At 45.3% G+C, this 14,035-nt stretch overlaps 1 protein-coding gene across 1 annotated transcript in view; it reads left to right on the forward strand.

The window, feature by feature from the left end:
- Window positions 1-9,408, forward strand: part of TMEM223 (transmembrane protein 223) — a 20,792-nt gene extending 11,384 nt beyond the window's left edge. The window contains exon 2 of the mRNA XM_078662111.1: window positions 8,054-9,408. Within this exon, the coding sequence (XP_078518237.1) occupies window positions 8,054-8,346 (293 nt within the window). The 3' untranslated portion in view covers window positions 8,347-9,408. The remainder of the gene's footprint in view (window positions 1-8,053) is intronic.
- Window positions 9,409-14,035: the final 4,627 nt, after the last annotated feature.

Consider the following 14,035-nt stretch of genomic DNA (forward strand, 5'->3'; position numbering starts at 1 on the left):
CTCACTCACCCTCACCCACCCTCACCCACCCTCACCCACCCTCACCCACCCTCACCCTCACTCACCCTCAACCCCTCACCCTCACTCACCCTCACCCTCAACCCCTCGCCCTCACTCACCCTCAACCCCTCACTCACCCTCAACCCCTCACCCTCACCCACCCTCACCCTCACTCACCCTCAACCCCTCACCCACCCTCACTCACCCTCACCCTCACTCACCCTCAACCCCTCACCCTCACTCACCCTCAACCCCTCACCCTCACAACACATATTGTGTTACAATAGGTGTCACATTTGCGAAAGATAAAACTATTGCCATTGTAAATAACAAAGCTATTAATTTCGCTATTTTCAAAACAAGCACATAAATAAAAAATGTGTCCTTTACAATACCAATAGCTCAAACTTTCCTAATGCGAGACCTATTGCATTGCTGTGCTTCTCTCCCCTGCTGCACTCTCCTGCTCTCTAGAGATGTGGCCTAACGACCAGAGCTGCCATCTAAGTGACGTAAATACAAAACATGTTGCATTCCAAATGCTATAGGTGTCACATTCGCGAAAGTTATAACTATTGGCATTGTAAATGACAAAGCCATCAATTTAGCAATTTTAAAAACCAACAAATAAATAAAATATGTCATTTACAAGACCAATAACTACAACTTTTCTAATGCGAGACCTATTGCATTTCCAATGCTTGTTGTTCCAGTGGATGTTGTAGTCACCCAGAAAGAGATTCTTGGAGTGGGAGATCGATGCTTGGACAATAAGGTCAGTCATCTCTTCGGAGAAGGGTAGGCAGTTTCCCGGCGGGTGGTAGATAGTATGTAGCCGAGTGGAGGGCAAGCCAGGAAAAGAGGTCAGCGCAAAGGTATTCGAAGGACGAAAGGTCTTGGAGCAGGACGGGCGATATGTCGAATATGTCCTTGAAGATCAGGGCAAGTCCTCCACCTAATTGTTCTTTTCTATCTTTTCTGATAATAGAGAAGCCTGGAGGGACAAGCAGGTCAAGGATAGGAGTGGTGTGGGAGGTGAGCCAGGTTTCTGTAAGGAATGCGATGTCAATATTTTCACTGAGGATGGTTTCCGCAATCTCAGTAGCGTGGCAGGAGGCAGATCTGCAATTAATCAACATGCATCGGAGGGGAGTAGAGACAGGAGGAGGGGTAATGGGACAGGGGGGGATAGGTCTAAGTATTTGGGGAGGTCTAGGAGATGTTGGGTGCGGGGGGAGTCTGTTCGTATTTAAGATAATAGGTATTGTAGATGGAAAGGGGATGGTGAGGGAGGATGGAGAGGGGGGGTATTAGAAGAGTTGATTTCTGCGGTTAGGATGCTAGTGTCATGGTTCGACGGAGAGGATGTGTTATGGTTGCTAGTAGTGGTGCTAAGAGAGTATTCATTATGCTTAGCTCGTGCAGTGAATTTACAGGGGAGGGGAGGGGTGCAGGTGGAGGTCAGTACAATAGGAGGTCCGTTAGTGGTCGTCTTGTGCTGAGTATCGCCTAGTAACAGTGCGGCGCATTCCGATAACGTAGAAGTGTGGTCTGGATTGGACGGATGGACTTTGAGGAGGAGAGAGATATCATTTCTGAGAGAAGAGAGTTCTAAAACAAGGGACGAAAGTAGAAGTTTGACTTTATGGAGTGATTGGGAGGGAATTGAGGCATAGAGTGTATCAGTTAAATTAAAGAGATTGGTAGAGTACGGGTTATCAAGGAGGGGGATAGCATGGGGTGGAAGGGGGGAAAGCCTGGAGGGGGGTGTAGGGGGGGCTTATAGTGCGGGGAGGGATCAGTAAAAGAGGTATGGGATATATTCAGATTAAGAGGACCGATAAGTGGGTGGGGTGGAAAATTATTAATGGATGGGGTACCTGGAGAAAAGTGAGATGATAGATGGGACGAAGGAGTGTGTGAGATGGGTGTCGTTGGAAGAGGAGGTGGGTTGGGGGTGAGGTGAGGGGGACAGTTGGGCAGGGGGCTAGGTGAGGGGGCGCATCAGGGGATGGGGAGGATGTGAGTGAATGGCAGGTAGGAGGGTAGAGGGGGGAGAGATATTAGCACAGGGGGATGATAAGGGGTAAGTGAGTGAGTCCGGAGGAGCTGGAAGAGTGGTTGGATAGGGTTGAGGATGTGGGGTGGTTTAATGAGAGGTGTTTGTCAAGTGGTTTGGGGGGTTGCACAAAGGAAGTTAGGTGTTGGGGAACGAGTCTGGGTAGGTATGGGGGTATCAGGGGATATAAGCAATTTCAGGGAGCCAAGAGGGGTGTCATAGGGGGGGAGGAGGGTCGAGGGAAGAGCATTATTAGAAGAGGGGGTGACGGGGGGTCGGTAAGTGACGCTGGAGGAGTGGCTGAGGAGTTGGAGCTGGGGGAGGTTGCGGGAGGATTCATCAAGGTGTGATCTTCTGGAGGTGAACGAGTGGCCACGAATTGGAGTTTAGTGATAAGGGGGGGCCCCTGAGTAGGCATGGGGGAGACTGTGGGTAACGGTGATTTAGGGTAAGCAAAGGGGGAGGTGTGTGTGACAGAAGTTGTGATGGGCGAAAGGTGGAAAAATATATTGGAGGGCTGGAAGACATTCGAAGGTTGAGAGAAAGAGGGGGACTGGGAGATGTTAAGGGACTGGGGAGAATTGGGGATAGAGGAACCATGGGGTCATAGCAGGTTATATTGTTGAGGGTGTTACGAGGTGATTGAGGGCAGTCTGTTAGCTTTGGGGATAGGGAGGGGGAGCCGGCGGGAAGGGAAAAAGGAGGAAGGCGAGTTGGGAGATCATTAATAGAAACATTGATGAGGACGGGGAAAGTCAAGTGTTGTTGAGAAAGGGCGAAGATATTTGGTGTAAGAGAGCGGGAGGGCGTATCAAGGGGGAAGAGGAAAGGGGGTAGGAGAAACGACGGGAGGGGAGGGAGTTGTAAGTTGGGAGGGGACCAAGAGGTGAGCGAGGGTGGCAGAGCTGGATTGAGAGAGGGTTTCACTCTGCACCACCACAGCATCACTCTGCACCACCACAGCATCACTCTGCACCACCCTTACAAAACATTCTGTGGCTTGTAGTATTGTTTAAGTTTAATTGATCCTATTATAGTAATGCTCCTGGAAATAATGAATTGTGAAAGAAAAATTGAGGACTGGGAAAATTGTCTTTCTCATTTGAAGTAAAATGGTTACCCCTTGCACCTCATTCCTCAACTGAGAGAACTCATGCTATGCCCTCACTGACACATGGTAGAGCTTTCTGGGCACCTCCCTCTAGACTTCTGTCATTCCACATTCCGGAAGTGAGTCCTGCACATGGCTTTGCAAATGCACTTCAGTTTGTAACAGATTTGTTTTACATACATAACACTCCTGGAAATCAATTATAAGAGCTTGTTGTTTTCCTCCATTCTTGGCATTCATTCCCTTCATCCATACCTACAGTACTTGCCTTTACCACAAGTACAGAAAAAACAGAAGATGCTCCCCTGTCAAACTTCAGAGGTTAACTGCAGGAAGCCTTCAGATATTTGTGCGTTTCACATCAGAAATGCTATAACATAACACCAGGGCATTACAACTCATACGACTGGTGCCGGCCAAGAATGTGTTCTGACTTCTTCACGTGAAATAAGTCATGGCTGGGGCTTACCCTGTGTAGGAACTGGCTCTGTATATACCATACCAAAAAGAGGTTTAGTGTGCACAGAGTTCAGTGAGTTCCCAAAGGTATAGCAGAGGATAAAGTAGATAACACCTTGCTCTCAATTTAGTGGTGGCTGGGCTGAGCATGTAGACTTATCCGAGGGTAGTATCAATGCACTTGTTGTACGTACTCGTACAAGGCAGGAACACACACTCAATGACCAATGTTTGAAAAAAATATTACTTTAGTTACTTTTATTTTAGGAACCAAGTAGAAGAACTCAGTTACAGATAGGTAGACTTCTCTAAAATGCAATACTTTCAATATACAGTTGGCAAATGTTTGTGCAAGCATTCAGGATACTTTACAGGTGCATTGAATACTTGTCAATAGCAAAAGCGATACTTTGTATTATTATCAGGATCAACAGAGTGCAATACAGAGAGAAACCAAAGTAATCAGATGGGAGAAAAGACAGGTAAGTAAATTACCAGTAAGTACTCGACTTTCAAGTTCAGTCTTCCGGAGTTTTGGTCAACACTGGGTAAGGGTTGGACCAAGGTAGGTACTGAACCACCAGCGGCACTGGGTCCGCCGGGTACAGATGACACTGGGCCCAATGTTAGCCTATCGGAGCACCTCCAAGAGACACCGGTTGCAGATACGTTCCTGCTATTCAGGAACGCAGGCCGTGGGAGTTGAGTACAGCACTGTAGGGGCCACAAGTTAGCACCAAAACCACACCACAAGCGGCACTGGAGTGGCCGGGTGCAAAGTGAGTGTCTGGCGACCTATAGAAATCAAAGGAGGTCCTCGGTCGGAGACAAAGGCTGCTGGCTCGGGCCAGAAGATTGGCTGAAGGAATCCAATGACTTGAGAGCTAAGTTGGATTGTTGGGGGATGTCTGGACAACCTTGGTTGGGCACCTTAAAGCCTGAGTGCTGCGGGTTCAGGGGTGTCTTTAGGTGTTGGGTTTCTGTTACCGGATCTGGTAGCTGTCAGGGGGACCCCTCAAGGTGAGGCTGCAGGCGTCGTGGAGAAGTTCAGGAGAGGTCGGCCAACTCTGAATCCCAGGTCCAGATCACCAGGGAGATGTCTATGAATCAGTGGGCCAACTCAATGCGAGGAGTGCAGAGTGGTGAGGATTTGCAGTTCCAGGAGTCAGTGGATCCCTTCTGGGAGTTGTTTTTTTTTTTGGACAAATCTGATGTCCATGGGAGGTAGGGTCCTTATTGAAGGCAGCACAGGTCTCTGCAGTTGCTGGAGAGTTGCTGGCCGTGGGACATGCAGTTTTCTTTGAGCAAGGTCGCTGGAGGAGGAGATAGGCCAGTAGGGCTGGGCCGAGTCAGTTGTCGTCTTCTACAACCCTGCTGCTCAGCTCTTCTGTCCTTCTTTTTCATAGGTTGTTGAATCTGAGGAACAGGTTCAAGGAGACCCTTAAGGATGTTACTGAGGTCTGGGGGCAGTAGCCAATGGCTACTGTCCCCTAGGATGACTACACAGTTTAGGTGCCCTCTCCCTTTGGGGAGAGGGGCACATCCCTATTCCTATTGGGCTCAATTCGCCAAACCAAGGTGGAGCTGCCCAAATCAGCATAACACAAGGTGAGAGCCTTTGAGGCTCACCGCCAACTGTTGCTGTTCCTACAAGGGGGAGGTGTGAAGCACCTCCATTCAGAGCAGGCTTTCTTGCTGACATCTGAAAGCACAAAGGCTGTCACCCCATGAAGTCCGAAATCTGGTCACGTTTTTAGGGTGCATCCCCAAGTTGGCCCCTGAGTGCATTTTATAATAAATCCAACACTGGCATCAGTGTGGGTTTATTATGCTGAGAAGTTTGATACCAAACTTCTCAGTCTTCAGTAAAGCTATTGTGGAGCTGTGGAGTTCGTGTTGACAAACTCTCAGCCCATGTACTCAAAATGGCTTCACTGCACTTACAGTGTCCAAAAATGGACTCCGACTCTGTTGGGACATATTGCTCATGCAGCTATGCCCTCACCTGTGATATAGTGCACCCTGCCTTAGAGCTGTAAGGCATGCCATTGGGGTAACTTACCTATGCCGCGGACAGTGGTGTGTAGGCATGGCACCCCAAGAATGTGTGCCATGTCGACTCTTTTAGATTTGCTACACCGCAAACCTTAGCCTGCAATGGCAGTGTTTATGTGTTTGGTGTGGGGTCATTTGGGTGGCACAATACACGCTGCAGCCCTAAGGGACCCTCACTGGTCACAGGGGCATGGTTCTACTGGTACTTTTGGCAAGGGACTTGTATGTGGGCTAGAGGTGTGCCAAGTTGTGGAACCAATGGTACAGTTTAGGGAAAGAACACAGGCCCCTGGGGGCCTGATTGGCAGGAACCCAGGGGACACTCAGTTAAGTTAGCATCAGAAATCTGGCGAAGAGTGGGGGGTTACTGCAACAGAAACCCACTTTCCTACACCTGCTAACTTTCTTTAATATCACACAGCTTCCTTGACTCCTCATTGTTAAATCCACGAGGAGGGGTTACGTGGGCTTTGTAAAAAGTAAACCGTGCTTTCATAGTCCTTCTTCCCCTCTACTGCTAGCGTTACTCCTGTAGCCTCTGAGGCCAGAGGTTGCAAGGACAATGCCTGGGATCGTGAGGGGCAAGAGACGGTTTTTTAACTGCAACACCTGGTGGCCCCTAAATGTAGTCCACGTGAAAAACTGGACCGGATGAGCTAATCTCACAAGGACTTGGGAACCGAGACCTCTGCCAATGTAAGCATTCAAAATGCCCTGTATAAAACCCTCTAATAGACCTTGCTTTACAGTAAGAACCATATTTGGGGGTGTCATGGTCAGTCCCCTATCCTGGCGAGAATGTGGGAAATGGTTGGGGGAATATGGTACATAGAAGGTGAAGTTAAAACCCTTTTGGGGAGAAGTGCTGACAACCGTTAAAACAATACTGGAATACTCAATCCCGAAAGACCTGTCATTTATCATATTTAGGGTAACATCACAGGAATTATGGTATCAGACAAAAGGCGACATACTTATCATTTGGAAAATTTCCGGGTGCAGCAAAAACGGCTAACGCTGTTGCTTGGAAAGCCCCAGAACCGCCCGATAATGCTCAGTGTTGTGCCTGGCCTTGGCATCACATGGCTATGGAGAAACCATCTAGGAAGCTCATCGAAGAACTTAAACTATCAATCGTATTGGGAGCCTTTGCGCCATTTTCTATGAGAAGGTCACCCGGCTTGGGCTTACCCACCGAGACTGAAAGCCCTCAATCTTTTTTGACAATCCCAGTATACATAAGCCCGAACACTAGTTAATGACAAAAGCATAATTCACTTTTCTTTGTTTAACGTTTACATGAATCTGAAATGCATTGAATGCCCTATGGTTATAGTTCGTACCCCATCTCAAAGGCTCTAGTTTAGGCACATCTTCCCGGGGAAAAGTAGGGTAAGGGGGAATTTACTCTCTTGTTACTGTTTTCCCTCTTATTGCTTATTTCGTTTCTCATGGGCCTTACAGCCTCTCATTTCTAATATATTTAGAACCTTAGAAATAAAAACATACAGTGATGGTCACATGCTTTTTCCTTCTTGTTTTTGAAAACTTGCTACTATGAAAAACAATAAAAACTATCTTGTTAAAAAAAAAAGTTCGATCCTAAGCCAAGGGTTTGATGATGCAGTTACGCTGCAATCACAAGCCTGCTGTACTCCAAAACCAGGAGTGAGGGAGAGTGTGTTATAGGGAGATGATGGGGTATTGCTTCGCATAGATTACTTTACTCCAGTCAACATTTCATGAATGTCATTGTTCCATATGTTGAAGATCACAAGCTTCGAGATAAAAAAATTTAAAGCACCATGATTGTAGTTATTGGGTAACCTAATTTTACCACTTCCTTATAACCTAGTCCAAAGCTTGGCCAATCTGTTAATTAAACCTTGACTCTGCTACTCGAACACTTGCCTCTCAAATTGAAAATGCGAATTCCTGGCGACGGCTACATTAACCACAAGGTCGTGAGATGGCAAGACTACCGACCATCCTTGTCAGTAAAAAAATACATTTGTCGCCCACTGTGTGCAAAAAATGGAAGGCCGTGGTTGTCACACTTTCACTTTTTGTGTTATGGAATGTCCTAAACTATGTGCAAATAAGAGGAGGGAAAGTGAACTTTCACTGTGTATTGTGATGATTTGGTTCTTTAAAATATTAGAAAATTTTTGTTTGGACAAGAAGAAAACAGTGGAGTTGAGGGACACCGTTACTGATATAGGTGGTGATGTGTATAGCACATACTGTGAATTGAAATATTGTGGGTTCTGTATTTCAGCTTAATTTTCTAAATGTGCATGGGCAGGAGTGAAATTTGCTGTGACTTCAGTGCGCCGATTTGAACTGCCATGTATTTTACCTTGTTTCAGGTTCCCTGATTGTGGCAGCGGGGTACTTGTTTTCACGTCGCTCAGTGAGCCAGGTCCTCCTTCACCGCGGTGGCCAGCAGGTGACAATCTGCACATCTGCCCTTTTTGGCTCTGGTTCGTCCTTCACAGTGCCTCTGCGCCATGTGTCCTGCATGGCCCATCGCAGTGAGGTGCCCTCTGCTATCCCTCTTAAGATCAAGGACCGACCCCTGTACTACTTGCTGGACAAACAAGGGCAAATATTCAATGCCAAACTTTTTGATATCACTGTGGGTGCCTACCGCAAGCTTTAACATTAGGCAGAGGGATTGCTTGATGCTAATGTGGGTGCATACAATACATCTTAAGCAGAAGTGGTGGAAAGTTACTCAATCCAAAGCTCTTTAAATTGGAGTGGGGTAGACTTCGTCAACACCAACCTTGTGAACATCACTTTCTAAAGCGTGGAGCGTTCAACACAAATGCAGCCTCCTCATGGGTGTCTGCAAGAGACTGGGTGAGTTTGGATGTTGGATAGAGATTTTGACTGGGAACCAAACAAAAAAGGCAACACTAACCACTTCAGTGTTGCCAGGGCAATTACCAGATACTCTAAGACCATGGCAGTGCTTCAAGTCTCAGTTAATTTTCATCACTATTGAACCGACTAAAGACTTCCGCATATTGTGGGTGCCTACTAAACAGACCAACCTATATTACCTGTGAAGACTTTAAAGATCAGGAGGAGTTCTTCAGTGCCAAGCTTTGACCTTAATGCGGATGCCCATGACTTGCTATATTGCTTGACCAAAGGTACCACACTCTCTTTAGCTTTTTCAGTTCAGTCTTTAAGACTGGTGGTATTCTTCTGAGAAGAACCTGTGGGTGTTGTTTGGGAAGATCCTCTGGGTGGTGTTTGAGCAGAGCCTCTGGGTGGTGTTTTTTGATCTCATGAGCTTCACAGAAGCAACCTGGCTGTCCTGAAAATGTACCTTGAAGTGACTCCTTCTTTGTTGGTATTGGTTGGTAAACTAGTTTTAACTCTATGAAGGTAACCCTGGGCCTATTCCTCTTACCAAAACCTCATCCGCATGGACTGATATTGCTCTCATCCTACTGGAATGAGTGATTTTGTGGCTTCTTGCAGTCGTTGTTGCCACCTTTCTGTGGGTGCAGTAAGGCGTATCCCCATTTCAGCCAAGGAAAGCACTGATGCTGATCTGGAGATACAATGGCTACAGAGGGTTAATGAAGGTGCAGAGTAAAACGAAAAGGATATCTGCAATGAGTCTGTGGTGTGATTGCAAAAGTGATTTTGTACAAGAAATGAAGGTGGTTGTATAGCAATAAAATGTATGTTTTTGTGTTTTAAAGTATTGGTTTTGCTGTCACGTGTAGCAATACATTAAAGGCAATACTGTGGTCTTCTAGATAGAAAAAATATATGCGTATCATGTTCTTTTGACCAAATAGAGGAAATGGATTCTGAACATTCTATAAATGTTATTTATTTTCTTGAATTTGTTCATAATTGTTGATGCGAACAGCCATCTAGAATTTTTGCTGATAATTTGCTTTCACCTCAATTTGCGTCCACTCGGTAATGGAAAGTGATGTAGAAAAGGATGCATGGCGTTCTCTTTGCAGGTGTATACGCCACGCTCATGGCAACAGCCTATTGAAAGCATGATGGGAAGTAATATTCTAACACTGAGAGCTGAATTAACTCTTCGGTGGCTGTAAGTCACAGATGTGGACATGGTATAGTCTCAGCAAAATAGCAAGTGAAGTAACACTGAAGGCTGATGTCAGCGCCAAGAAACCAATCGGTGTATGTGCGTTCTATAAATGATTGTAACATAACCTAACATGTTCTTTGCTAAGTTTTGAACATCAGATGTGTGAAAAGGATTTCCAAGCAAAACACGATCCAAAGAATCGATTTTAGATACATTGCTCAGTGGAGGAGAAATATTCATTTGTACGACATATTCAATGTAATTCAACAGCATGCGTCTGCTATATGCTTCAGTTTCCCACCCACCTCAAAGTCATAGTGGATGGACAGGCTACCTTCCTTGAGGACCAAGCAGCATAGGACTAGCTGGAGACTTATAAAGGTGGCCTTGATGGAAGAATTAAGCATAAACCGCCTGGGCAGAAATGCCAACGTCAGGGTGTGAAGAGAGGGCACTGGTGGTTCACGTCGGGCAAGGATCCAAAGGAAGAGGGTGGCGGCACTGTTGAAAAATGCTTTATTTAGACAATCAAGTCAATTAAATTGCCGACAAAATAATTTAAAAAGATGTACAGATATAGGACATTAAAAGATGGTGAACAGATAAATAATGTCTCTTTATAGAATCCTGGACACTTTATGCTTAAAAAAAGTAGATAAGAAAACAGCTAAGACATCAGTGTACATACCAGTTTAAAGTGCAAATGACTATTATCATGACATAAGTATCATGGAACGATAGTTTGAACGAGAATTTTTACCAGTTCATCCATCTCAGTCCAAGGTTTCTCAGGCTGAAGAAAAACATTTAACAGCGTTCAGCGGCATCTCCAGAATAAGAAGATCGGTGTATGTGGACCTAAGATTTTACACTGGTGCGATGTTATATAACGTGCTATACTCTGAGACAAAAAAGTGTTTGATCTGATGCATAGCTGGAAATAAAAAGATATTCGTTTCTCCAAGTCCTAAAAGCAAAAGAGCCTCATTGTGCATATCAGTATAAAGTGCAAGTAACTATTGCCATGGACAAAGATATGGTAAGTCAAACGTCAACATAGGCTTTTTTGAACAACTCCACAGATTTAGCCTGACACTTCTAAGTCAGAATACAAACGTGCTTGCATTTAGCAGTGTCGTCAGAGTATGAAAAACAAAATTGTCGGGCCCTAGGTTTTAGACCAGTAGAATAATGTATAAAGTGCTGAAATGCTGAACCTAATACAGACCTAACAAAGAGTATGCTTTTCGCCATTTGTTAAGGAATTTGCGCTTAAAAATAACAAGGACCTTGGCTCAGAAGGTTTGTAACAGTGGACGTTCCCCAGAAGATATGTCAGTGTGTCTGCTTTTTCTTCACGTCCAACAGGCTAGACATACGATTATACCACTTTTGAAGTTGTAAAAGTGTGTAGTATAATTGGAGGATGTGTTTCACTAGTGCCTCTTTGGTCACTGCATTTACAGCAATGGTGCCGTAAGAATTTGGCCAAGTTCTTTCTCCCACCTCTTCTGTCCTGAGGATTTAGTGGATATGTTCTTATACAAGAGTACCTTGCACAACTCGTAAAACTGATTATCACCTACCTCGCTCAAAATCTATCTCTCGTTCAAAGTTGAAAATGTGAGTTCTCATTGATGCATGTAGTACTATGTACCTTATTTGGACATACATGAATCTCTCCACATAAGTCTTCATCAAAGAACTCTCCTGCTATCATATTGCCACCCCGATCCTCTACTTGGAGAAGGAGTCTTCATCGTTCCTGGGATAAAATCTGAGTTGCTTATAATCTGTGTCAGTGAGCATGGGCAGAAGGACAGACCTGATCCACCTGGTTACTTCTAGGCAAAGGTCTCTTGTAGCCTCTACATAGCCACACAGGTCAGCCAACTGACCGTTGGAGTCCATTTTTTGTCCTGTCTACAAGAAGGTGCAAGTTCTGTCCTCCAGGGCTCCTCTTAGGTCTCACACAAAAGGTGCAGCCCTCTTCTAATCTTCTATGGTTCCGGAAAGTGTTCTAAAGTGGGTGCCTAGAGCTGCCACATTTATGCCTGCCATCAGCTAGGCGGTATCTTGACTTGTGACCCCTCCCTAACCAGTGTGGTAGAAGTTCCCAGGCCCTGACCTACCCTGTTTCACAGCAGTTCCTGTTTACCTTACTGCAAACAGGCCACGTGTTGGAGAAATCCAAGTGGGGGGAAGTTTTCAGCCTCACTAAACTTGGGCTCTGATGGCTGGGGGGGGGGGGTTTGTGGAGTGCCCAGTGGAAATCCTAGTGCAGTCTCTCATATGACACTAAAATCCAGTTTAAGGCAGACTCTGCACCCACAACAGACCCAGAGACTGAAATCTGGTTGAACAAAAGCAAGGTCTTCCAGCAACCAAAAATTGGATACACAACAGTTGTCTTGGCATCTTGTTCTCTCCATTTTAAATGTGCACCAGGTGTTACATGTTGCTCAACAGCCTTGCCAAGCAGGAGTTGACACTGTAGAGTCAATAAGGATCCCCCTATTCTGCATATTCTGTGGAGTTCATAGAAGTCACAGCCCATTCAGGTCAGCCTGTCGTTTGCTCCTGAGAGGCATTGCACACTTTTCTCACACCCATTTAAGGCTAATAGCTGGCTGGGCTACTGCTGGAGCGCTAATGTAAATTAGCCTTCGGGAATTTCAGGGAGGGAAAATGTGCCTTTCCCTTATATTTATAAAAAATCTGACTTAATTTATTGGATTTTTAATTACTATGCATCTCCTGCTTTTAACTCCTTCGGTGCTCATGACGAGCCCAGCTCGTCATGAGTCACAATGGAGCTGTGCTCATGACAAGCTGGGCTCGTCATAACGGCTCCGCGCTTCCCACGCGCGATTGATTCCCCGCCTGTGCGGGCAAATTAATTTGTGGGCGGGGTTGTGACTAGCCCAGCTCGTCATGAGCACAGCTCCACTGTGACTCATGACGAGCTGAGCTTGTCACGAGCACCGCTGCGCCGCGCTCAACCCCCCGCACCGTGGGGGAATTACCCCTGCAGCGAAGGGGTGAAATACAATGCACCCTGCCTTGTGGGCTACAAAGCCTATGCAGGAGTAGCTTATTATATAAAAGAAAAACATTTTTATCGATGAAAAAGGGTTTATTTTGAAAGGTCACGGTGCATGATTTGTACTTTAACAGTGAACATACTATGGAAGGACTGAAACCAGGCATGCACTGCCACTATACTGGATTGCATAATATTTGCTGCAGTCTACGTGTGGCAATTCACTTCGAGGCCCTCAATACATCTTGAACCGTAATCTATAGACTTCTAGGCAAGTTAAATACACCAATTCAGCCCTGTGTGAAGGGGGAGCACAGACACTTTACCTCTGGTTAGCAGGGGATAAAGGGCACAGATTTCTAAAGTCTGCAAAAATATAGTATTCAGCGAAAAGGTAATGAATGCTGGTGACCATACACAAAAGACGGATTTTCTACACAGATGTCTTACTTTTCTCTATCTCAGTTTGTCTTGCTTTGGTTCTGTGCACCATGGAGAGTGTTTGAACTCTGTGTCCATCACAAGTATGTCCCAGGATGTCCTTTACTGATGTCAGCAATTTGGGTATTGTTCATGTTCAGTTACATTTCCATTTAAAGATGATACAAAAAAGATGATCCCACTGATATGCAGTTTTTTCTGGAGTGGAGAAATTCAGCCACTTCTTGGAGCTCTCTTCTTTTTTTAGCACTGATGGCGCAATATCTTGATTATGTTGATATTTATGGTGCTGAAAATGTTAGGTCATGGGCATTAAGAGCCAGAGCGAAGAGTCTTCTTATTCTTGGAAGAAGGGCATGCAAGTTAGCATATCAAGAGGCAGTTTGGTACACATGTCCAGCTCTGTGTGTGGTGGTGGTGGTTCTTTTGGTCCTACTCGAAGAGAGTGTTACATATCCCTTACTACATCACTTTTTTTTTCATCTGCCCTTTGGTGGATACCTCTAATGTAGATCTTATTTCATTGCGATCTGTTTTAACAATATGTTTCCTTGAGACTAAGATTCTTATTCTGTTCCTGCAGAGGTTGGACCGTTCCCACACATCTGATACGGTTCGTCAGATCTGTCATCGATGTTTCTTTGAAAGTCTTCTACTCGCAATTCTTTCACCAAATGTTTGAAGCAGCATTGAAGATCTATTTTGATAGTGCTTAGGTCTTCCTTTATTTCCTCAGGAAAAAATTGCAAAAACTCCTGCGTAATCTTAACTCTGTCTTGT

Source organism: Lissotriton helveticus, chromosome 9, assembly GCF_964261635.1.
Source record: "Lissotriton helveticus chromosome 9, aLisHel1.1, whole genome shotgun sequence".
In the NCBI taxonomy this organism is placed as follows: Eukaryota; Metazoa; Chordata; class Amphibia; order Caudata; family Salamandridae; genus Lissotriton; species Lissotriton helveticus.